This window comes from Chionomys nivalis, chromosome 13 (genome assembly GCF_950005125.1).
Source record: "Chionomys nivalis chromosome 13, mChiNiv1.1, whole genome shotgun sequence".
Lineage (NCBI taxonomy): Eukaryota > Metazoa > Chordata > Mammalia > Rodentia > Cricetidae > Chionomys > Chionomys nivalis.
The window spans coordinates 47,804,441-47,830,812 of record NC_080098.1 but is presented as its reverse complement, the minus strand read 5'-3'; the positions used below and the strand labels follow the sequence as shown (position 1 = coordinate 47,830,812).

At 43.2% G+C, this 26,372-nt stretch overlaps 1 protein-coding gene across 1 annotated transcript in view; it reads left to right on the top strand.

Annotated features, from left to right (window-relative positions):
- E2f3 (E2F transcription factor 3) overlaps window positions 1–26,372 on the top strand; it is a 78,802-nt gene that overhangs the window by 45,978 nt on the left and 6,452 nt on the right. The window contains exons 2-5 of the mRNA XM_057788027.1: window positions 18,220–18,331; window positions 19,678–19,897; window positions 21,512–21,670; window positions 25,983–26,097. Coding sequence (XP_057644010.1) covers window positions 18,220–18,331; window positions 19,678–19,897; window positions 21,512–21,670; window positions 25,983–26,097 — 606 coding nt within the window. The remainder of the gene's footprint in view (window positions 1–18,219; window positions 18,332–19,677; window positions 19,898–21,511; window positions 21,671–25,982; window positions 26,098–26,372) is intronic.

The window sequence follows — 26,372 nt, the reverse complement described above, 5'->3', positions numbered from 1 at the left end:
GGTGCCCACCCTCGTGTCTGAGTTCAGTCTCCAGAACCCTCACAGTGGGAAGATAATGGACACCTGCAAGTTGTCCTCAAACCTCCACAAATGCATACATATACAATAAATAAATGTTAAAAATTTTTAAAAAGTTGTCTAAGGCTTTTGAGCACTATCAAAAATGCCCCAATTGCTCCACCTTTGAATTTTAATTTGGTTTTGTTCACAGCATGTTTAGAGACCCTTGATATTGCCCAGTTTTTACCACCCCCTCATTTATTTATGGAACCCCCCCATAGGGGGGTTATGAATGAGCTAATGAGATGGTTCAGTGGGCAGAGACACTTGATGCCAAGACTGACACCTGGGTTTGATCCCCTAGGACACATGAGATAAGAGAATTGACCCCAGCAAGTTGTTTGTCTGATCTCCACAGGCATGCTATGATATGTGCGCACACACACACACACACACAATATAAATATATAAATATTAGGAATAGAAGCTTTGAACTATAATATTTTCTTAGTTCTCTGTTTGGTCTCCTAACAGACGCCTATGAAATAGCATCTAATGCTTAGAATTATTATAAGATACATAAGCTAGCAGTAGTTATAAGATAAATGGATTGGAAAATAAACTCAAAGGAGACAGAATCTCAGAGTGGGCAGCAAGCTATACTTTCCAATGACCCATGCATGAATTCATGTTCTTTGTTATCTAAATTTCTGTTTGAATAAATGGTTGGTTTCTCCGTGGTAATGGAGCTACTGAGTAAAGCAAGGATCCTTGATAACTGTGGTCTGTTATTGATTTTGTCATTAGTAAAAGTTACTCATGTGTTACTCTTTTCCTATACAACACACTAACATTTTCTCCAAGCTCCTTTTAAAAAAGAGCATTTATTTCTCCATGTTCAGAATCGTCAGATTTGTATATTTCAGAGCTACAGCTCTCCTCTTAACCCACAGTCCTCACCACCTTGTTTCCTAGAGTGTTTTCAAGATCCTTTTATGTGCATCTGAAAAATGAGCATGATTTCCTATGTATTCATTAGGAGTCCCTGCCAGAGGCCTTTCTGGTTGATTTTTCTTCAGAACCTCAAAGGTAATGGCTCCTTATAGAGTAGAAAACCGCTAGCAGGGGCCTTGTTCAGCACCTTTCATGGGTAAGTGTGAGTCTTCTCAGCACGGTCTCAAAACATTTGCCCACATTACTGTAATAGGAAGTTAAAGCCATGCTCAGACAGCAGCTTCATAAAACTAACTGCAGAATGAGAGTGGCGGAGCTGCATTGTGCTGTAGGGATCCATGCATTCCCCCAACCCCAGCCAGAGTGCCTAAGGATGGATGGCTGACGTCCAGCTAGGCTCCTCCTCAGACTACTGTCATTCCCCTGGTGGTCTCTCTGAAAGCTCCTGGAGATCTCTTGTCTTTGATGTTGCTTACAGGAAGTGCCCATTCTGATCTTAGAGATAGACAAATATGTGCCTTGGTGTGATTTGCTTCCCACAGCTTCTGTTCTATCCTTCACACAGTGAGGTTGCTCAGAAGTGGGTAGACCTGCTGGTGAGACAGTCATGACAGGGGAGCTAAGCTATTGACTGCTCTATGTGGGTAAGATGGTTTTAAGTTCTGTACCCCAGAGATGTTTTCCTGAGGATAACTGGGAGACTCCGTGCACTGTTCTGAATGGTCTTCCATCATGGGCTCTTATTTGGGAACTTGAAAATGATTTAGTCACTTCAAAAGTCATTATGCCTAGTGTGGTGCACGCTTTTAATCTGTTGGGGTTCAGCCTCAACAGGGTTCACACCTTTCAGTGTAGGGGCATGTGGATAGAAAAATTAGGTAGGAGGATACACCTCCATTTATTTTCCATATGCTTACATACCCCAATACAAAAAGTGGGGAAGAAGGCAAAAGACTGCTTTAAGGTGACACAGAGAACAGAGCAATTACTTACTTCAATACTTGAAACATCAAGTCACTATATCCTGAGCTAAGCATTCTGTTGTTTATGCAGGTCATGCAGTCACTACCCCTTAGACCAAGCATCCTGTAGGCAGCCCCTCCCTGGGTCAAATCTGCTGTCATAACCTTATAGGAGCAAGAATAAGCTTGAATTCTCTGACCTTTGGTCAAGGTAGAGCAGATCCACCTCTGTGGGCTACCTAATAGCCGAAACACCGAGTGACCACACTCTAGGTCAGGATAGCTTGTTTGTAGCCACTCCTTAAGTCAGACCTCTTGTCAGTAACTGTAAAAGAGGGAGAGTAGACTTAAGCTCTCTGACCTTCAGTCAAGGTGGAGTGGACCCACTTCTGTGGGGCCCCACATATTCCTCCTTTTTTAGTTTATTTAATAAACCCTGTGCTTCTGCTATAGAACAGGTGACTGTGTGAGTCTTAGGCATCTTCCACTTTCCAGGCGTACCCATCATCACATACGTTCATCATGTAAGTCCTGTCTTAGGTTGCCTGAGGACAGGAAGATCTTACCTGTCATTGACTTCCTGCCTTTATTAAGAAAGGGTTAAGGGAGAATGCATCTCTAGGTGCTGTGCACCTCTGAGCCAACTTTCTGTCCAGAGAGCACCAACAGCTAGATAGTCATATACAAGAGATAATGCTTCGCTATATACATGCGTCTATGGCCAAAATGTCTCCTAATAAAGGAGTGGAGGATGACCAAGATGGGATGGCCTTTTTGAATTGGTCCAGGATGTCTTTAACAGTTTTTAGCTGCATCATTAATCTTGGAAGGCTGAGGCAGGTGTTTCAGGCCAGCCTGGTTTGTGTAACAAGGATCAGACTATATAGGGTATGTAGTGAGATGTTGTCTCTGAAAAATAAAAAAATTGCCTAGTCCTATGTTTACCTTATCAGGTAGAAGAGTGTATGAAGTTGGGTCTCTGTAAGACTTTCCATGGTTACTTGTTCTTTAGTGATACAACCAGAAGACACTTATGAAAAATGGACAACAAGAGGAAGGGAGTCCCAGGCTTACCTGGTTTTTAAATTATTGTTTTTAAATTTTAATTTTTTGTATGAGTGTCTTGCCTGTGTATATGCATGTGCACTACATGTGTTCCTGGTGCTTGAGGTGGTCAGATGAGGGTATTGGATCCCCTGGGCCTAGAGGTATAGTTTGTTGTGAGCCACCATGTGGTTGCTTGGAATTGAACCCGAGTCCTCTACCAAAGCAATGAATGTTATCCATAAACCGCTGAGCTATTTCTCCAGCGTGTGGGGTGTATCTGAAGAGATTTAATTGATCTAGAAATACAGTGTGGGAAAATGTTTCTGTCTCTGAGTGGAGAGACTGCTCTGAAATTGACCTGTTAACAACATACTATACAACTCTGTCTTTAGCAAGGTCGATGGCTCCTGAGGACTGACCCCAAAGTTGACCTGGGTTACATCAACACATACACACACAGCTGGCCAGCATATTGGAATTTTCTGTATGATTATCTATTTTTGCACATAGAATATCCATTTGCCAAATCATAAATAGTTCTTTGTAAAGTGTATTTTTATTTCCTTTATATGTAAGTGTGCATGCCTGTGTGTGAGTTTGTACACATGAGCACAGTTGCCAGAGAAAGCCACAGGTGCCAGAGCACCTGAAACAGGAAACTGGTGTAAGATGCCTGGTGTGGATTCTGGGAGCACAGCAAGTGTTTTTAACCCCCAAGCCATCTCCAGAGCCCCAATGGTTCTTTAAGATTTAAAATCAAGGGGAGACATTGCGTGTGTACCCACCTGGTCACGTTGCTGGTGCTCCTCCTTCCTGTGCAGGTTCTACTTGGCATCATCTCCTCTTTGAAGGGCTTTAATATTTCTGTTTTGGCTCCACTGCTGAAGAATCTTCTGCAGGCACTGCTGGGGATCAAAACCAGGCCTTCGCTCATGCTGGGCCAGCAGCTGCATTCTCAACATTCTTTTAGCTTTTACTTCTAAGAAAGTATTCTCTCTTTGAACGATGCAGGATATTTTTGCTAGGTGTGAAAGTCATTTGTCATTATCGTTTCTTTCAATACTTAAAAAGCTATTCTGCGTTATGGGTGCATTGTTACAAATGAGAGCTGTTCTATCATTTTTGTTTTTCTCTTTATCACCAGTTTTAAGCAATGTGATTGTACTGTGTCTTTAATTTTTAATATTTATTTACTTAGTGTGTATGTATACATCATGCAACACAGCATGCACATACATGAAGGTTAGAGGACAACTTACAGGAGTTGGTTCTCTTCTCACTCCTGGGGTTTTGTGGGGTGGTGGTTTGGTTTGGTTTGATTTGATTTAGTTTTTTTTTTTTTTTTTTTTTTTTTTTTTGAGACAGGATTTCTCTCTGTGTCATAGTTCTGGCCGTCCTGGCTGGCCTTGCACTGACTGAGACCCACCTGCTTCCTAAGTGCTGGGACTAAAGGTGTGTGCCACCCACCTCCCAGCCCTCCCACTACTGTTCTTGGATCAAGTCAGGTCATCAGGCTTGGGAGCAAGCAACTTTACACACTGAGCCATCTATATCCCCAGCCCTTATTCTGTGTTGTGAAAGGATTTGGGGTAGGTGGGTGATTAACTGGCTGGTTTAGAGGAGCAGACCCTTGTATCTCAGGTTGAACCTGAACTCTGCTTTGACCTCATTCTCCCGCCTCTGATCCCAAGCCCTGGCACTGTAGGAGGGCACCCCCACTCCCAGCTAGGCCTTTTTAGTAGAGTAGTAATTTTGGACTGGATACAAGTCATTGTTGGATACTGGACATTTCTGTCAATATTCACAATCTTTGTTCCTAGATGCAGCCACTGGTTTCATCTTTGAGATCTTGCCTTATTAGGTGTGAGCAGAGCCATATTATTGGAGGACTACTTTTCCTCCTGAATGAGGTGGCCCATGATTTATAAGGCATGTATTGACTTCCCTGTAGGAACAGGCCCAGTTTCTGTCCCCATAGAAGTCAACACCACTATGCATGCTGGCTTTTATTGCATCCTTGAGTTTTCCTGTATGTTCTCTGGACTCAACTCTTCTCCATTGAATTCACAAGAGGGACTTTCCATGGATCTCCAAGGGGGTTGGATGTTCTTGCTCACTCTCCCTGTCCCTCCAGCCTCTAGCCCCTTCCTTCTGTAACTCTGTCCAGATTCTGGCTGTGTTGACACCCTTCATCCCTCCTTCAGCTCAGTCGTCTCAGCTCAAGAACTTGACTGGGTCCACCTGTGCTGCTCCTTCCTCTACTGCAACCTGGAAGTCTCCAGCCTCTAAATGCAGAAGTTGGAGGTCTGAGTATATGTGGAGTAAACGTAGAGTGAGCAGACCCACTTAGAAATTTGTCTAAGTGTCGGATATCTTTGACACAGTGCCAGACCAGCAGAGGTTCCCATCTTTTGTCTGCCTTCCTTATTGGTGAAACAGATTCACTATATATCCCAATTGTCCTCAAACTCATTTAGTCCTCCCTAAAATAGATCTGTCAGCCCCCAAGTAAGAAACTGTTTATGGTTTTTTGTTCGTAGTTACAAAATGGCTAAAGACATACTGTTGTCTAGGGTTATGTCCCATGATTCAAGTGGATAGCTTAGCATCGCTTTTCTTTTCAGTACACAAGCATTACCAAGTCATCCTATACCAAAAAAGATGTTCGGATAAGCAATACAGAGTCCATTCCTAAAAATACAAATCCTGCTGGGTGTGTTGGTGCAGACCTTTCATCTCAGTCTACAGAGGCAGAAGTAAGCAGTTTTCCAGGTTCTAGGACAACCTGGCTTATATATAGTGAGTTACTGGCTAGCCAAGGCTACACAGTAAGGCCCAGTATCAAAAACAGTTGCACACTGGGAGATGGCTCAGTGGGCAAAGCCCTTTTCCACAAATGTGGGGACCTTAGTTCAAATCCCCAGAATTCATGTAAAGCCTGACACAGTCGTGCAGATCTGTAGTCCCAGCTTTTTTTTAAGGCAAAATGGGAGGGAGAGACAGGATCTCCAGGGGTTGTGGGCCTGCTAGCCTGGTAAATGCAATAACAAACAAGAAAGCCTATCTCAAAGTAGAAGGCAAGGACTAACCCAAGGTTGTCCTGTGACCTCCAGACACAGTGTGACACTCGTGGTGGCAGTCATGCCACATGAACACATTCTTTGTACAATCACACAAAGAACTATAAAGAAAATAGTAAGTTACAAAAAGGAGTTTATCCCCATAGTCTTGGAACTGGCCATGGCCCAAATGCGGCCCCTTGCCTAGTTTATAAATAAAGTTTTATGGGGACACAGCCCAGCCCACTCTTTGATATCCTCTCTGTGACTGCCCCAGAGCCTAACGTACTCGTTTGCCCTTTGCAGAAAATGCTTTTGAACTCCTGTTTAATTTCACTGGTGTTGAAGCAAGATATACAAATCATAGGGCCAAAAGTCAGGACTCGGAAAGGAAAGAAGGATAAACTAAACTGTAGTGAGTAGAAGGTTCCAGAATACTTGCTGTGAGACCTTTGCATAGCAGGATCAGCCCAGACTTCATCACCACTCACCACTGAACATAGTTGACATGTTTTTGTTGAAACTTTAAAGTAGAAAGTTGGGTGTCCAAAGAGGACTTGCTCCCTTGTATGGACGGTATTTACATACTTAAGATTAGCGGTCATTTTAAGGAAAAAAAACATCGCAAATCAAATGAGGGCATTGGAAACCCTTTCTTTAGTTAGCGTAGCTGTGCAGTTCTATCTACCCTGTGTCTGGAAAAGGCTTGTCCCGTTTAGACTCGGAACAGAACAGAAGGCTGTGTGTATGCAGCATTTCCATCCAGACCACTCTGCTGGAGAGACCCTTGGACGCATAGACACAGAAGTTATTTATGGCAGCAAATTGTCTATAAATTATTATAAATATTGCCTGACCATCTGCCCTTATTTTATGTAAGCTACATTAGGTTTAATTGGTTTATTAGTCAGGTCCTTCTTCTATTCCAGTTGGTATGGATACATAATTAACCTGATTTTGTTCTTCTAAATGTTTATGAGTGAGTGTGTGAGAGAGAGGTCAGAAGATAGTGTCAGATCCCCTGGAACTGGCGTTACAGACTGTTGTTAGCTGCCATGCTGGCGCTGGGAACGGAACCCTAGTTCTCTACTAGAGCAGAAAATACTTTTAACTTCTGGGACATCGCGCTGGAGCCTGTTGTTTGTTTTATGACAAGTTCTCACGTAGTCCAGGCTGGCCTCAAACTCAAGATCCTCTTGCCTCGGGGCTGGGACCTATGACCCTGTCTTAGGGTCAGTATTGTGATGAAACACCATGACCAAACTTAAGTTGGGGAGGAAAAGGTTTGTTTTGCTTATGAAGTTTCCATGTCTCTGGTCATCACCGAAGGAAGTCAGGACAGGAACCTGGAGGCAGGAACTTTCACAGAGGCCATAGAAGGGTGCTGCTCATGGCCTTGCTTCTTCTGGCTTGCTCACCCTGCTTTCTTATGGAAGCCTAGGGATGACCACACCCCTAATGAACCAGTACTACCTCCCTCTTCCATCAGTCACTAATTAAGGATGTCCTACAGGCTTGCCTACCACCGGGTCTTATAGACATTTTCTCAACTGAGGTTCCCTCTTCTCATACGACTTTAGCTTGAGTTGCATTGACATAAAAACCAGCCAGGATAACTAACCTCCATGCCTAGTGATTTTTGACCTTTAAGACCAACATCCTGTATACTAGAGCTTGCAAGAGGATGTTGCCACAATTGTGTGGGCTCATCTGGTAACAGACATGTCCAGTGTAGACTTTCTGATGAATGGGAATTGTATTTTTTAAGTTAACTTTGAGACTGTGCCTGGCTGTGGCCTCAGCTGACCTAGATCTCCCATTCCCACAGGACTGGCCTCAGAGGAACTGCTGTACACCCTCTGTGGGGTTCTACATCTCGGCTACAGCTCTAGCTGTCGGGTTTCCTTGCTCCCACTTGTTCCCTTGGTTTTCATCTTCTCACCCACCCTGTGAATTATCTGATGTCCGTTTCAGTAAACACGAGGTAGTTCTGCTCACAACGGAGTCAGCACCCTGGTCGTATTAATCGATTGTGTTCCTGGAACACATCTGAACAGTAGTATGGAACATTAAATTGTATTTCTTAACAGGGGTAAAGACATGTATTTTTTTTACCCTGGTACTTGAGTTTGACTAAGGAGAGAATTCAATGCTGAGAAACCTACAGCTAACCTGAGCCTCATTCTTTTCAGCTTTGCTTTAATCTTAAACTTTAGAAAATTGTTTATTTTTATGTGTGTAGCTGTTTTGCCTCTGTGTGTGTGTCTGTGAACCACATGCATGCCTGGTGTCCTTGGAGGCCAGAAAAGGGAACTGAATCTTCTAGAATTGTAATTGTAGATGGTTGTAAGCTGTCATGTGGGTGCTGGGAACTGAACCCAGGTCCTCTGCGAGAGTAGCAAGTGCTCTTACCTGTTGAGCCATCTCTCCAGCCTCAAAACGTTGTTTTTTGTTTTTGTTTTTGCTGTTGCTGTTTTTTTAAGTGTGTGGGTTTTTTTTTTGTGTGTGTGTGTGTGTACCACAACACTCATAAGGAAGTCAAAAGACAACTTTTAGGTACCATGGACTTCCTCCTACTGCTGGTAGCCCCCGATGCTGATTATGAACAGTATCTGATATTTCCCAGATACTGTGCTTTGTCCCTGCCTAGGTCAAGGGCTTAAATTCTTTCTATGTGTAGCTCTTTTGACTGAGAAATTTTTATATGACCCCAGGTTCATGAGTAAATATTTTGGGCAACAAACTAAATATTTGCCGATAATAAATTATTTTTAACATTTTCAAACCATATTTTATAGGCATACGATTTTTCCACCTATTAGGGAGAGGCAAATTTGCATACTAATAAAACACATGTGCTTTTTTATTTTAAAGTGAACAATGAAATTTTGAGCTAGGAAAGCTCAGTGCTGGAGCACTTCTGTGGCCTGCTCAGGCTCTGGGCTCAATCCCCAATATTTGGAGTTGGGGATGGGGTAGAAGGCTTAAGAAATTAAATCTTGGCATAATACCACAGTAATTAGAGCATATTCAACCCTTTTCACAGTCGGTTGATATTTTTTCTTTATAATCTTCAATGCTGAGAACACCACTTCACTTAAATGCATAGCTAAATGACAGAAAGATGTTTAGGGCCATTTCAGAACTGATTGGAAATCCCGTCTTATTCCCAAGTTTTTTATGAAACTAAAGTCAACAACTCAAGCAGCAGTTTTGGGTTTTCATTTTGTTTTTCAAATCAAGCATTCTAAAACGGTGCACTCCAACCATACTCTAATTTGCTTCTCTTATATGCTAAGGAATGATGGTAGGGAAATACTAAAAAGTCTTTGTTTTCCGTAATTAAGCCGCAGTGTTTCTGTCAGCAGAAAGCTTTGTATAGCGGAAGCTAGTAATTTGTAACCTGCGATGATCTCAGATCTGAGCTGCGCTATTTCATGCAGTGTTCGGCCATGTTTTCTGGAGCGGCAACATGCGCAGTACAAGCCGTGTGTTGTGTGGTCAGAACCAAGGCTGCAGTCAGGTTGTATGGTTGAATACTGTCAGACATGTAGGATCAATTCACATGTTTAATTTTAGGTTACGTTTTGATGGTTGCACATTCAAAAAAGTTTTTATGTGACTCCCATATTTAGTTACACAACACCATGTGGGGTCACCACCTACAACTTAAGAAGCTAGTCCTGGCCAGGGCTCCAGGGAAGCTAGAAACAGAGTGTTCTCAGCTGCTGTAGCAGATGGGACTACCTGTCATGCACACTGATAAAACAGCATTTTCTTAACGTAGGAGACAAGTTTGCAATACTAGGCAGATAAAATAATGTCTGCCTGAGGCTTTGCACAGTGAAGGAAGATTGCAGAACAACAGCCAGGCTGGGGACTGGGAAAACAGCCCAGGGTGTAGACAGCAGATTGGGAACCGTGGGCAGAAAGAAGAGCGGGGTCTTGGTAGAATATCTAAGATGGAGCATTAGGGAAATGGAGGTATAGTGAAGTCAGGGAAGAACTGGACACACCAGCGATAACATACAAACTTTGTGGGAGCTTTTCCTAAGTTGAAAACGATCATCCACTTACCTCAGATAGGGTACCATCCATGTCTGACCTGTGAACCACAGAGTTCACCTGTGGGTCCTTCCCTTCAGGACCATGGGCTGTTTATAGGCAGCTAAACCACCAAAGAGGTCTCCCTAGCAATAGTTACTGAAAGGAAACACATTCTCTGTGTTATATCTGACTTTAAATTTCGATAATCATGATGTACTTAAATGATCTATTTATCCAAGAATGTAGATTGCTTAAGGAGGAAGTGGTACACCATTGGAAGATGGTAGCACGGAGTAACAAATGGCAAATCAAGAAATGACTGCATAAGCGTATTGCACAGGGACACCAGCAACAGTGATGATGGCTTTGGTTCTCCTGGGAAGGCAGCCACTGTGAATGCCCCAAAATGGTAGACTTTGGGACGTCTGTTTATGTTTAAATTATCTTAAATTTTTCTTAGCAATGTATCAGGCCTAGAGAGATGGCTCATCAATTAAGAACACTTGTTACTCATGCAGGAGAAACCTGAGTTTGATTCCTAGCATCCACGTGGAGACTCACAATTTCTTGTAGCTCTGGTTCCAAGGGATCCTATCCTTTCTTCTGGCCTGTGTGAGCCGTGCATGCTCATGGTGTACACTCATACGTGTAGACAAAACTCCCTACCATATACTAAAAAAAAAAATTAATAATACTAATAGTGTGTAGGACTGGTAAAGAGGTGTCCCAATGGTTAAGAATGCATGCTTTTCTTACAGAGAACCTGAGTTCATTTCTCAGTACCCGTGTGGGGTGGCTTACAACCACCTATAACTCCAGCTCCAGGGACATCTGACATCTTTGGCCTCCGAGGGCACCTGCGCTCAGATGCACATAACTGCCACACAAATACACAAACACACACAACTTTATTTTTAAAGTAATATTTTTTAATTGTGTAGGAAGGCAGGTGGGTATTGGTTCATGACTAAATGGCTTCTAAGCATTGATATCAGGCTGGTCTCAAACTCACTGAGACCTCCTGAATGTTGGGATCAAAAGATGTATGTCACCATGCCTAAAGTGCTGTGTTTGTTACACAGATGCCAGAGAAGAAATATCCGTTCAGTTTATACTGTGGAATTGCTAGCTTGAATGTTATAATGTATATGTGGATATGGCCCTTTGTAAAGTACAATAAAATGTTAAAAAAAAAATAAACATTGTCTTTGCTTCATTTCATTTTACTTCACCGAAATAAACACCATCAACATTTGATGTGGATTTTTTTTTCTTTTTTTAATTATAGGCTCCTTCCTTCTCTGTAGTCCAGGCTAGCTGCATACTCATCCTCCTGCCTCCACCTCTAGGTGCTACGATAGCAGGTGTGTACAGTCATGCTGTGTTGCCATGGCTCTTTCCACGCTTTTCTCCCCAGTGCATATATGGGGGGGGGTGTTTAAGGACACACACCCCCACCCCACCCCATGTGATCATCTCGTTCTGCAACTGTAATTTCCACAGTATTTTTTTCTGAAAGGCTTTCCATGTGATATGTGTTGGTTAAACTCCAACCAGTGCACAGAAACACTTATATACACATACACATATCCCCTTCGGGTTGGCAAAAAAGCTTTGTTATTTATCTTCCAAGGACATTGTCTTAACCAGTATAAACAAACAAATGAGTAAACGTGGTGATGGGTGTATCTTAAGCCCTGGGAATACTAAGCTACTTAAGGCTTGAGCTTCTAAACTGAACATGTTGGCACATGCCTTTAATCCCAGTCATGCCAATCTCTGTAAGTTCGAGGCCTGGATAGTGAGTTCCAGGCTATATAGGGAGATCTTATCTAAAAAGTAAAGCTTCTAGACTGTGTATTATTGTCATATAAAATTATGCTGTGGCAGCCCCCACAAGCCAGTGAGGTTCATTTCATAGTATCAAAAAAGTCAAGGTCACTCAGAGTATGTGCAGATCATGTTCACTTGTTAGCTCAGTTCAGAAAGAGTGTTTAATACGTACACCACAGAGCCATTGTCAATATTTATGGAGAAATTATATTTAGATTTATTTACATAGAGCCTCTGAAAAGTTGTTCAAGTAACTTACCAGTATTTTTATTTTTATTTTTTTATTTTTTTTTGGTTTTTTCAAGACAGGGTTTCTCTAGCTTTGGAGCCTGTCCTGGAACTCCCTTTGTAGACCAGGCTGGCCTCGAACTCACAGAGATCCGCCTGCCTCTGCCTCCCGAGTGCTGGGATTAAAGGCGTGCGCCACCAACGCCTGGCCCAGTACTTATTTTTAAGAGAGGGAACTGAGGATCAGGAGTGGGAGAAAATCTTGATTTTTCACATATAACTGTGATACTTAAAGTGTATTATGCATTTCTTATGTAAAGAAGAGGCTTGTTTTCTCTTAAAGAGTAAAGGAATAGAATACTTAAGTTTAATATGAAGGTAATATCAAGGGGCTGGAGCGATGGCTCTTCATGCTCTACCAGAGGAGTGGGGTTCCTAGCACCCACATTGTATGGCTTACAACTCCTGTTACTCCAGCTCCAAGGCTTCAGTGCCCTCTTAGAGACTCTAAGGACACCTGCATACACATTTGTGTGCACATGCGTGCAAATCAATAAATGAATCATTTATAAAGAAAATATTTCTAGATTTAAAAAATATAAAAATTTATTTTTGCAGTTATTTATAAGTAAATAAGGTACTGGGGAAATGGCTCAGGGTTAAGAATGCTTGCTCCTCTTGCAGAGGACTGGCGGTTCCATTTCCAGCACCCCTATCAGCTATCTCACAACTGCCGATAACTCCAGCTCTTGCAGATCCAGCGTCCTCTTCTGGCTTCTGTAGACACCTACACACATGCACATAAGTAAACAACAACTAAAGTAGCACCGGTTTACTATAAGTCTTCAAAGGTCTTTATATGGTAGTTTTTCCAAGCTTCTCTTATAAGCCCTGGGCTCCTAAGAATGTTCCTAGGTCTTTTACATTAGGGTTTTCTCACTTCAAATAGAAGGTCATAGCAACTGCCATACAAAATGGTCATGAAATGGCATGGTATAGTCAGGTACAAAGTATTAATAACGTCAGTGTGTTGTAAGCACTCAGATTTTACTGACTTGCTTATACTAAGGTCTGTATCAGGACCCTTCTTGTCTTATGCGGTCCTTTTTCAGCTACCTTAAGTTAAAGGGCTCAGTTCCCAAGACATGTTACTTCCAATGCCAGCCCCAAGCCCCAAGTTGTTTTACCTGTAGCATGAGGGCCTGCTTGTTGGGATTTCTGTCCTGCCCGGTTCCCGCATTCATTAAGTTCCAAGGAAAATCACACAGAGAGATCTGCATAAGTTATAAACTGATTGGCCAATTAGCTCGGGCTTCTTATTAACTTACAGCTTAAATTAGCCCATTATTCTTGTATATGCTAGCCACATGGTTTGGTACCTTTTTCAGCCGGGCAGGTCACATTTTCCTTCTTCGGTGGCTGGATAAGACTGCGGAGGAATGGGTTTCCTCCTTCCCAGAATTCTCCTGTTCTCATTGACCCACCTCTACTTCCTGTCTGGTTGTCCCACCTATACTTCCTGCCTGGCTACTGACCAATCAGTATTTATTTAAAATATAATTGACAGAATACAGACAATTTTCCCGCATCATTTACCTGTGTTTCCAACTGAACCAATTGCCATGGGCATTTTACTTACCCCTACTGGCTGTTTATGAAGGATATTCCAGAGGAAAGAGATGAAGAAGATGGGTGGAGTGAGGTTCACAGAAGGGATGGACCTATTGTACATCCTCTTCATTACTAGTCTCCATGTTTTCTTACTCAGAACCTCCTAAACCCCATCTTTTGACTTTTTAATAGAAGCTTCATTATGTAGGTATGATCAGTTTAATTATTGACCACTGACAAACCAGCTCAACCATCAGCCCCTTTCTCTGTCTGAAAATTGAAGTTGGTACTGAAATCTCTGTTATGCTCGGAGAATGTCAGTTCCCTGTAGGTCCATGTCTCGAATGCTGTTTCCCAGCTGGTGGGGGTGTTTGTTATGGGGCTGTGGAAACTTTAGAACCTAGGTAGAGGACGTAGGTCACTCTGGGCAGATCTTTAAAGGATATTCCTGTCCCTAGTCCTGGCCACTCTGCTTCCCCATTTGCTATGATGTTAGCATCCTCCACACTCCAAATGACATACACTCCACCACGCCTTCCCCCACTTCACCGTGGCTTTCCCTCTGTGATGGACTGGAATTCCTAAAGCCATGAACTGAAATAAACCTTTCCTCCCTTGTTATTTCTGTCAAGTATTTTGTCACAGCAGCCCAAAAGGAATATAGCAGCCCAACCCTCTGGTGACTGCCATTGCTCAACTCATAACACACCAATGACAGGTCACTAGAAAGTCCATAGATTTTTGGAGTTGTGTGTCAGGACACTTGAATGAAAATGAAGGCCAAATACATCTTCCACACCACACTTTTCACCAAGATGCTCACACCGTGAGCAAAGAAAAATGAGGACAGACTGAAGAGACTTTCATCGGCGTGTTAGTGGAAGCAGAACACTCCCATACTATTCAATCTAGCTTTTTGTTTTACTAAGTATATATGATTGAATTTGCCACGTTCAACATTTAAAACGATGCTTTATCATAGATCAAAATTCTTAGCCTTTGCCCACGAGTCCAGTTACTATAGGCATGTTTAAATCGGGGACTCATAGGAAGCATGTGGTACGTTCAAGTCTAATTCATCCCTTCTGTTCATGAAATGGAAAGGATAGAATAATCCAGCAGAAATACCTGCTTAAGAAAGTGTAAAACACCATATAGTGATCACTTCCTATGGCCCATTGTGTCTTCATCAGAAATGGCAGTTATGGACTGACTTGGTGAGGATGGGATGATGGATGGAGCTGCTAATGGCCTCCCCTGTTGGCTCTGGGAAGGCTATTTTGGACGGCCTTTCTTCCATAGCTTGTTTGTGGTGTGGGTCTCCAAGCCTCATGATGAAGTCCCTTAAGAGACTGAGGCATTGTAGGTCTTTTGCTCTCTCAGTGAGCATTTAGTAGACTATCAGATATTTAGAATTGGTTTACTTTGTTGATGCTTAGTAACCAGAGTCACACATGGAAACTAGTTCTGGTGACTGAAGTTAGACTTCGGTCTCTTAGCAACAGCCCTCTGGGAATTTCCTGGCCTGTGACTTTGTGCTTCCTTAGGACTTTGCTTCAAAGCAAAACAGTATGGCCTAGGGTGATGAGGCAAAATTCGCCTGTACCTGGGCTGCTGGCCAGAGGGTAGATCTTGACTTAAGGAGAGCATAGATTTGGGGCTTAGGAGCTTTGGATCCCAAACTTCCAGCTTTGTCTTTGATTGACTTTGCCTTGGGAGGAGACAGTTGTCTGAGCCCTTTGGATTACTTTTCACAAAGAGGACCAGAACACAGTAGCTTACTTTCAGGTAGTCTAACCTCAAAGTAAGACTTTTCTTTCTGTGACAGCTTCCCAGGAGCCACAAGATGTCATACACGCACATGCGAGCACACGCACACCTTTCTACCAGGACCCTGCGGCTGCACACTGTGCATCCCAGTCTATCTTGACTTCACTGGTGCTAATAACAACACACTCTTGGGTTTCAGCCCAAGGTGCTTTCAATACACAGATTTTATTGACTAAAGCAACAACAACAACACAAAATCTGGAGAAGACCAACTACTGCTCCTGTTACATGAGCCAACTCAGTCTCTCTTCTTTCTAGCCCTGTTTTCAAGTCTACAACATTTTGCCTGTAGTTCTAGAAAAATTCTTAAAAGTTGTTCCTTCCTCCCCCAGCTTTGGCCTTATGCCATGCAACCTGTTGGATGTTGGGCGGGGGAGGTGGGGGGCAGGAGGCAGCACAGCAACTAGGCAAGCCCAGGTGTATTCAAACATACTCAGGCTCTGAGAGGAGAAGGCTGGTTGTCCAGAGATAGAATGTTGGCCAAGAAAACCAAAATCCACAGAACATGCATGGATTGGACAGGAGCATTGGGAGTGGGAAAGAAGGTCAGGAAAGCATATTGCTGAAGTGTCCTTCCTGGGCCATTTGATGAATGCTTAATCCTATCCAATAGAAAGATAATAAGCGCTCCAAAACCACAGAGAAACCGTCTTGAAAAACAAAAAAAAAGAAAGAAAGAAAGGTAATAGGCACACGTGCAAACTGCAGAATACTCTATAAAGCCAAAGTATCTTTTTTTTTTTTTTTTTTTAACATAATCAGTATCAAAATTAGTGAGATGTTGGGCTGGGGGAGATAGCTTGATTGGGAATAAAGCTTGTCGTGCCCGTGACGATCTGAGTGTATTATGATACCAGCCCTGGGGAGATGGAGACTGGTGGATTTGTGGAGCTCACTGAGTGGCTGGACTAACCAATCTACACATTCCAGACCAATAAAAGAGTCTATCTTTAAAAAAACCAATATGAACAGCACCTGAGGAAAAACACCCACGGTTGTCCTCTGGCTTCAATACCTACAAAACTCATAGACTAGTTTACTTTTTTATATATTTAAAATCCAATGTGTATTTTAGACTTGTAAAGTGTGTAAATTGGGATAACCTGGTGGCCAGTGGCTACAGCTATGGATTAGGTTAGCCAGCAACTTTTCATTAGCAAGCCAGATAACCATCATCCTCTGTCTGGTCCATTACCTGTTCCCATATCGTAGGCTGCAGTTAGGTTTTTGTTGTTGTTGTTTAACTCTGGGGTTCTGTCACCCAGATCCCAAATAAATACACAGGGATTTATTCTTACTTAGGAATACCCAGCCTTAGCTTGGTTTGTTTCGAGCCAGCTTTTCTAACTTTAATTATCCCGTTTCTCTTTAACTATGCTTTGCCTCTGGGCTTTTTACCTTTATTCTTTCTTTCCTTCTTACTCCGTGGGTGGCTGTGTGACTGGGCCCTGGTATCCTCCTCTCCTCCTTTTCTCGCTCCTTGGTTCTCCCTCCCCCCAGCCTAGTTTTCACCTTCTATTTATTCTTTCTGCGTGGCAACCGCACCTATGCTTTCTCTTTTCTAGCTATTGGCCATTCAGCTCTTTATTAGACCAATCAGGTATTTTAGACAGGCAAAGTAACACAGCTTCCCAGAGTTAAACAAATGCAGCATAAAAGAATGCAACACATCTTTGCATCATTAAACAAATATTCCACAGCATAAACAAAAACAACAATAAGTAGTTGATAAGAGATCTGAAGTTGCAGATCTCACTTGAAGAAGCTACCCTAAAGGGAGTTTGGTACACTTTGTCCTGCTGGGTGTCTGGTTGGAGACACCTTGCTTTAAACACCCATCATAATCATAAAGTACTTCCCCAACACCTAGTCTTCTGTCTTATGACTGCATCCTAAGAAGGAAGAGATTTTTATCCATTTTGCTTAGCGAGGTTTCCACCTACAATTTCCAGTATGCAGAAGATGTTAGATGGATATTGAGTGAAGTGAAAAATAAGATAAAAATGTGTGTGACAGCTTCTCACTTGCCAGATTTAATGATAAGCCAGAGGACGTACTGTTGGTTGTAGCTCCTGATGGTGTGTTTGTAATGTTTGTTTTTCTGATGAAGGGCCATTTGTAACCTGTAGCTAGTCGTGTTGCTCTAAACCACGTGTTTGATGAATGTATATAGAAAGAGTGATTGAAAACCTGCAGACCCAGGCTCTTCGCCAAGCTCCAAGATGCAATGATAAATGACAAGTGTCTGTCTTGCAGGAAATGAGAGGTGGATAAGTGACCAATAACTGTTAGGGTATAAGTAAACAGTGTCCGAGGAGCACAGAAAAGGGTATCCAACCAAGTCAGATTGGGAGATACCCACAAATGTGAACTTACGTTCCATAATGCATGAGTTGTTCTTAGCAACCAGCCCTGTGCCCAGAACATAAGTTGAGTCAGTAAATAAATGATTAAGCCATAGCTGAGGAGTCTCTTTGCCCATCCAAGTGTGGGGATGCGAGCACCGCCGGGGAAGGGAGTTTGTGTGACGGGTTGGCCTTCTGAGTAAGACCCCAACTGTGGGGCATGACAAGCCACAGGGTGGGATAGAGGTGGAGAAGGAGGGCACAAACAGCACCGGTGACAGCTCTCTCACTTTCTGATTACAGGCAAAGCGAAGGCTGGAGCTGGGTGAGAGTGGCCATCAGTACCTCTCAGATGGTCTGAAAACTCCCAAGGGCAAAGGAAGAGCCGCACTGCGGAGTCCTGATAGTCCCAAAAGTAAGGGTGCTTTTATCTGTTTCCCTGTGCTCCTGGGTGTGGGACTCCCAACTTGCAAAGCTTGTGGCTGGAAGGATGCCAAGGCGTGAATAATTTTGGCATGTTTCTTTATTTCTTCCTGTGCCTATCCAAAAAAAAAAAAAAAAATTACACAATGTCTCCTGGCACCTAGCGAATGGCGACAGTCAGCCCGGTACCTGGATGCGCTTGTTTGCATTTTGAACTAGTCATATTTAACTTTCAATCCCTTTCATGGATATGACTTAAGAGAGCAAGAAGGGTGGAGACGAATGTGGTGGGGTAAGTGATGTCCCTGCCAACCTCGTTCTCTGCTCACCACACGGTAGCTTAGGAACTGGGGCAGTTTGGTTGGTAGAGTCCTTACCTAGCATATGAGGCCTGGGGTCAATCCCCAGCACCACAGAAACTGAGTGTGGGAGCACACACCCATACTCCCAGCATCTGCGAGTTAGAGTGGGGGAGGTTCAAGGGTGTTCTCAACTCCACGAGTCCAAGGCCAGCTTGGGATACAAAATACCTTGTCTTAGGAAGGGGGAAAAAGAGGACAGAAATAGATACCCAAAAGTCACAGCTAATTTCTGACTTCGTGGACTCTGTCACCATGTCATTAGAGAGAGAAACGAATACGTTATAAATGGCCAAGTATTTCTTAGTTCCGCACTTAATGCAAAAGTTAAGTTAGACTTGACTCTTCTTTCCCTATAGATTCACAAGTATGTATCCCCAGACTGTGTGGGTGTGTAAGGGCTGAACCTTAGCTCCTGTAGGAGAGTGGCATGATGCTAAATAGCGGCATTTTGTTTAAGAGGGGTAACAGGTTGAACTTTTTGAGGTGTTCTTTATCCAGATAAGACTTGTTCTGCAAGATGAACTAACAAGTGATAACACACCGGTGCCTGAGCAGCCAGGGAGCTCAAGTCTGTTTGAGACCATGTTTTGGACAAAGTGGTAGCCTGGCTCCGTTAGCTTGGGCTTCTTAAGTGAGATTCCCCAAGGCCGCGCCACCTTTTCATCCGTTCAGCAGATATTTTTTGAGCGCCTATGTGTGAGGTATCTGATTACCCAGAAAACGGGAAGGGAAAGTAGACACTACTGACGGAGATCAAGGAAATGTTATTGCCCAACATAGGAAGTCTGTATTGCCTCTTCCTTTCCTGATAAAGCCATGTCATAGCTTTTGTAACTCACCCCAGACAACACCAGCTTTGCTTCAGATACTAATCCAGCTGCCTTGGGAAAGAGGGCTTGCTTAGCTGCGAAGAAACCCTTCATTTCTTTACCTTTCCCCCTATCCCCCACCCGTTCGGTTTTTGTTTTTCTTTAAGCTCCAAAATCTCCCTCAGAAAAAACGCGGTATGATACGTCACTCGGTCTGCTCACCAAGAAGTTCATTCAGCTCCTGAGCCAGTCGCCTGATGGGGTCCTGGATCTGAACAAGGCAGCAGAGGTGCTCAAAGTGCAGAAGAGGAGGATTTACGACATCACCAACGTGCTGGAAGGCATCCACCTCATTAAGAAGAAGTCAAAGAACAACGTCCAGTGGATGTGAGTAGGGGTCCCCTTCTCCCAGGCACCAACTCTTCAGGGGGCGTTTGTGACTGCCTCAGTTTCTCCTAATTTCAGTTCCCACATTCAGACCTGTACATCTCCCCCTTTTCCCTCCCTCCCTCCCCTTCCTCCCTCCCCTCCCTCTTTCTCTCTCCTTCCCTCCTTCCCATGTAGAAAGTCAGGGCTGAAGATGGAGCTCAGTTAATAGAATGCTTGTCTAGAAGGATGAAGCCCAGGGTTCAACCCCCAGCTCCACTAAGTATAGTAGTGTTCAACATCGGCAACCAGAAGTTCAATATCATCTTCCAGTCCATAGGGAGTTCAAGGCCAGCCCAGGTTACATGAAACCCTATCTCAAACAACAAGAAAAAAAACAAGAAAAAAAAAAAAAGAAAAAAAAAACCTGGCTTTTAGCATAGAGGCATCTTATATAGATACTGCTGGGTCTGTATCTGATTAGCATAAATCCCAAGGATTGGGGAATTCAGTAGACCTCTGCAGTTGTAAATTGGGAAGGAAGCTCTTCACCCATCACACTGAAGTCTGTGCGTATGTGTGTGATCTGTTGATGGGCGTGCATGTCTGCTATATTGTATTTTGGTCATGTGTGGATGAATATGAACGAACACGGTCTTGAAACAGATTCATTTCTGGTTCTAATAGATTAACACACTTCCTCTGTCAGTGAGGGCAAGACTTCAGTGTCTGGGTTTCTACTGCAGAGACATGTATCCCAGTGTGTCTGATTCTTGATAATGTCATTTGTGAATCCTGGACAGAGCCAGGCATTTTTATAAGTACAGCATTGAGCTATGAAATCATATTAAAAGGATCAAAACTGTTTGAGGAATATTTTAAATATATATAATTTGGCAAGGTGACTCAGCCAGTAAAAGGTTGCCTCGAAATCCTGACAACCTAGATTCGATTCCTGAAACAAATATGCATTAAGGCAGGAGAGAACCTGGCCTCCATACTCCCAACACAGTATGGTGTGTCCACATCCTTGCAATAAATGAAGAAAACAAAAACATGTCTAAATACAGTCGAGGGCTGAGGCGGTAACTCTGTGGTAGAGTACTTGCGATAAAAATGGCCCTGTGTTCAACACCCCATGTTGAAAAAAACGGAGTGGATTTCTAGTGACGTGTGTGTGTGTGTGTGTGTGTGTGTGTGCACACGCTGGGAACTGTGGACTCACTTTGACCTGTGCCTTAGAGAACCCTGTTGACGGCTGATCTTTGTTCTTGCAGATGCCTGACACACCTGCCTCCTTTGCCCCTGGGGATGCATGGATTGGGTGGTGGTGGTGGGAACCAGGTGGCTGGCTGCTTTTTTGCCCTCAGAATTTGAGACTACTGAACAAACAGGCTTTTTTTTAACCCCCCTTGGGAAAAGGACCCTGATAATTACTGTTTTCACCTGGTTTCTTGGTGTGTGAAAGTGCATGACTGTACAGATGTGTTTCTGAAGCTCTGCTCAACCCTTGGCTGACAAATAGCGTGGCCTTCCATGACACAGGGGAGGGGAGTCGTTGACCCCAGTGATTTTCGCCCTCCATACCCTTCAACTCCTGTAAAGCGCCCTAAAGAATCTGTGTTTGTGTTCTAGGGGCTGCAGTCTGTCTGAGGATGGGGGCATGCTGGCCCAGTGTCAAGGCCTGTCCAAAGAAGTGACCGAGCTCAGTCAGGAAGAGAAGAAATTAGATGAACTGATCCAAAGCTGCACCCTGGACCTCAAACTGCTGACCGAGGATTCAGAGAATCAAAGATATCCTTTATGCCGCTGGTGGTTAGACCCTTTCATACTGTTTCCAGAGCCAGCAGACGGGCTTGGTCTCCGGGGAGATGGTGTTACTATGGCATCATGCAAACAACCATTGTGTGTGTGTGTGTGTGTATGTGTGTCTGTCTGTCTGTGTCCACTTAGCTTTACCACAAAAGACAGCATTTTTAATAAAGTAACTTTGGACTGTATGGTATCATTATCGGTGTTGAAAGCCAGGTGAGAACTGTTTTAAAGCATTTATTCATGTGTGGCTGAACATATAGATACGCTCACATTGTAAGAACACGCTATTACAATAAAGCGGAAGGTGTCAGTATTAATATTAATGGCAGCATTAGGCAGGTTTGTCTTCGCCTTCCCAGATTTTTGGTGGGTGTTAGCTGACACTGTTGGGGTTCTCTCTTTCTATTTTTTTTGTCGTCAGACATTGTAGCGATTGGAATTTACTGAATCTGTCTGATTGGGCTACCGTTGAGACTAGAAAAGTATACTGTAGCTGGGTGTGGTGGAACTGCCTATAATCCTGACAGCGGAGAAACTGAATCCTGAGTTCACAGCTACCCTGGCTACAATAGCAAGGCCCTGTCTCCAGAAAAACACAACAGAAAAGGAGAAATTACATTTTGTGATACCTGCATTTGAAACACAAGGGCAGAATTATGAGGAGTTCAAAGCCAACCTGAGCACCATAGCCAGTTCAGAGTTAGACAGGGGTACATGAAATCCTTTTTCAAATGAAACAGAAAGATCAAGAATCCAAGATTGTCCATGCCTGTCTAGGGAGTTTGAGGCCTGCCTGATCTGCGTGAGCTCTTGTCTTTTTTTTTTTTAATATTTATTTATTTATTATGTATACAATATTCTGTCTGTGTATGCCTGATGGCCAGAAGAGGGCACCAGACCCCATTACAGATGGTTGTGAGCCACCACGTGGTTGCTGGGAATTGAACTCAGAACCTTTGGAAGAGCAGACCGTGCTCTTAACCTCTGAGCCATCTCTCCAGCCCCCAAGCTCTTGTCTTTAATGAACAAAAGAACAAGGTGTGATAATATATACCTTTAATGCAGCATTTGGGAGGCAGAAGCAGGTGGAGTTCAGCCCGGTCCTGCCTACATAATGAGTTGCAGACCAGCTAATACTACATAGTGAGTATATCCTGTCTACTTTGTCTCAAAAAATTAAATAAATAAAATTTTAAGAATGGAAAGAGCCTGGCGTGGTGGTGCCCTCTAGTAATCCCAGCGCTCAGGAGGCAGGCAGGCAGGTCTTTGAGAGTTTGAGGCCAGCCTGGTCTACATAGCAAGTTCCAGGCCAGCCAGGGCTGCAAATGAAGGCTACCTTTACATGAATAAATGAATGGTTGTCTTGGTAGGTAAAGATGCTTGCCTCCAAGCGTAAAGATCTGAGTTCGAGCCCTGGTACCCACATGGTAGAAAGAGAGAGCTGACTCCTGTACATTGTCCTGACCTCAGAACTCCACTGTCACGTGCACTGTGGCCCACATACCCACCCATTCACATGCTAAATAAATACATAAGAGAAATTTTGTAAAAGAAATCAATAGTAGGGCTATTTAATTCACTGTTTAATTGGAACTCCATCGTGGGAAAACTGTGACTGACAGTTGTCCTGAATATGTGGTTTATAGCATTGTCTCCTATTGACTTTCTCTGGGGCCTTTGTCAAAAAAAAAAAGTTTCCTTGAGGGAAAACAAGAAATGGATTTGGAGGGGGAGAACCACATCACAAGCACTTTTAAGTTTGTAAGATTAGCAAATATATTTATGAAATTTCCCTCAGCCCTCTCTTCAGTTCCCAGTCTGGTACAGCTTGTTCAGAGATGTGTTGAAATCTTCCTTCCTACAGCTTGTTGAATAATTGTGGGTGAGTTTTATTTTTGTAAGTTCTTGTTACATAGCCTTTTGATGGTGGGCTCAAGGTTAAAAACCTGGTTATCAGTAATCTAGTATTCTCAACAAAAACCAGGACCATCCAGTATTCCCCAAAAGCCCCCATTGACTTCTTTGATAGGCTAAGTGGTGACCTAAAGTGGAGCACCATACTTAATTCCGTCTTAACTGCTAAGATTTGGAGAAGACAATCTGTAGTACAGGCAAGTGCATGCGTGTGTGTGTGTGTGTGTGTGTGTGTGTGTGTGTGTGTGTGTTCATTCGTTTCTATTTTAAAAGATGAATAAGGGCACACACCTTTAAGTTCAACATTCTGGGAGACAGAGGAACACATTATCTCTTGAGTTTGAGGCTAGCCAAGGTTACAAAATGAGACCTCATGTTTCAAAAACCAAAACAAAAATAAATATAAAAGTTCTGACTTCCACAGACATCCTTCGTACATGTGCATATACCCATATACAGACAGATACAAGGCTTTATTTAAAAAGAAAAAGAAAAGAAAATTAAGCTCACTAAAAGGCTAATAAGATATCGCTCAGTGGATAAAAGTACTCACTACACAAGCCTGGTTGATGAATTGGGTTTGATCTGTGGAACCCATGGTGGAAGGAGAGGACCTGACTCAGACGTCGTCAGCTGACTACCACACTTGCCATGATGCAGGCACGTGCACGTGCGTGCACCCACACACACTAATAATAATAATGACTAATTTTTTAAAAGCGTTATATGTGTTCCTCCATGTCCATTATCAAAAGAAAGCCTCGAGCCTGTTGTCCCTGCTGCTAAATGTCTGTCTCTAGCTGAGTTTGTGTGCATTTATGTGCGTGCTTTTGTTACATAGTAAGTACCATGCTTTTTCATGATCTCCTTTTAGCCTTGGCTTCAGTACTTGGTACTTGGAAGTAACTACCGAGCAAGAGTCATGAAATGTTCACTTATTCTCTTTCGCTGAGTCATTGTATCTCCATTCGGCTGCAGAGCACCTGGGAGCCACTCACCTCCTTGGGAGCCTGAAGTGTTCATAGTTAATAATAACAAGGGTAATTTCTCTAAGAGAAATGAGGATGCACTGCTGTCTAGGCAATATGTAATCACCCCAGTGCAGGTGCGCTTGAGTAAACACCGCTGTCTGCCTGCGCGGTAGACTCTGTTCTTCCGCCCATGTTTGCTGTTTAGTCATTCATTTGGTGGCTGCTGTCACTTGCTAATAGCAAGCAGAAGTAGCTGTTGTCTCAAAAATTTTTGATTAGTAAATTGTGCTCTCCCGCCCCACCCTCAAAACTAGGACCATCTGTCAATCAGTTTGATTGATGGGGCACTTCACTGGAATTTATGGAATACTAGTATACAAGATTGGCAAAATAAAGCATAGTTTTTTTTATTATTATTATTGAGACCATCAACCAGAAAAGTCATGGGGGAGCTCATTATTTGACGATCCAAAAGGGAAGACATAGCTATTCTTTTAAGTCATAAAATGATGGATAATTTTTCTGTGTGTCTGTTTTGTTTTTTATTTATTTTTTACTTTTTATTCTTTGTGAATTTCACATCTTGCATCCCAATGCCATTCATCTCCCCTTCACTTCTGCCCTCTGTCCTTGCAACCGCCCCCCCAAAAAAAGGAATAAAATGTAAAAATAAAAACACAAAAACAAAACAAACTAAAATCTTGACATGGAAGCTGTCGTGTGGCCCAGTGTGTCACACAGTCTCTCCTTTAGTCCATACATCTTTACTTGTGTTTATTGCGGTGAGTCGTTGGTCTGGTTCAAGGCCTCCGGCTTCTGCTACACCCTCGATACACTGGGACTCCTTGAATATCTTATTGTTGCCTTGTGTCGTGGAGAGCCTGTAGCTTTGCATCTGCAGGTCTAAGTCCCTTCCCGTACTCCAGAAGTTTATTGATGGGGTGGACTATCAGTTGTCCTGGGTTGGGGCATGGGTGGTAACTGGGTTGGTCAGCCTGCCAGCTTTTCCTCCTCATCCCCACCCAGGCGAGCTCTCCAGCACTGCCTTAGCTAGCTCACCCAGTGTAGCAGACAGCAAGGAGCCGGGCTAGTCCTGCTCTCGCACCCTCTGGTCCAGTTCATCCACACTCACACCACCAGCGCCAGTTCTACTGTTTTGCCCAGGCGAGATGCAGGGCCAGCTCTCCGGATTGATTGGTGAGGGATAAGCCTAGCTCTTCCGTTCTCATGTCCCCAAGGTCGGCTCTCCTGCCTGTTGCAGGTGGCAAGGGGTGAGGGAGAAGACACATTTACCTTATCCTTCTCATCCCATGGTGTACCAGGGAGAGGGCAGCAGCTCTATTTGATCATTTGCATAATGGCTATATCTGTACAATGAGATGGAAAATGTCCTTAACACTTCTTACGTTAGCTTATGTTACATATCAAGATATTCGAAAAATTAGTGGCCTTAAAGACCAAACTGTTATAGTTGTGAAAGCCCCTCCAGAAACAAGACTTGAAGTGCCTGATTCAATAGAGGTAAGGAGGCAGCGGTGCAGTCCATCTGCAGAAAACATTCCAGAACACCTGAGCTTGAAGAATCCCTGGCTCATGGTTAAAGTCTGCTCATCCCAAGCACTGGATAGTTCTTTCCCATTTATTTTGACTAACCCAGAGTTTTAAAAGGTCCAGCAGTTTCCTGTTTATTAAATGCTCAAGATGTCTGGTTTCAATTCAGAAGGGCATTCTGGTCACAGCAGTCTTTGATGCTCTGCCTCTGTTCAGCGTTTCTTTTTCACAATTTATTATCTGGT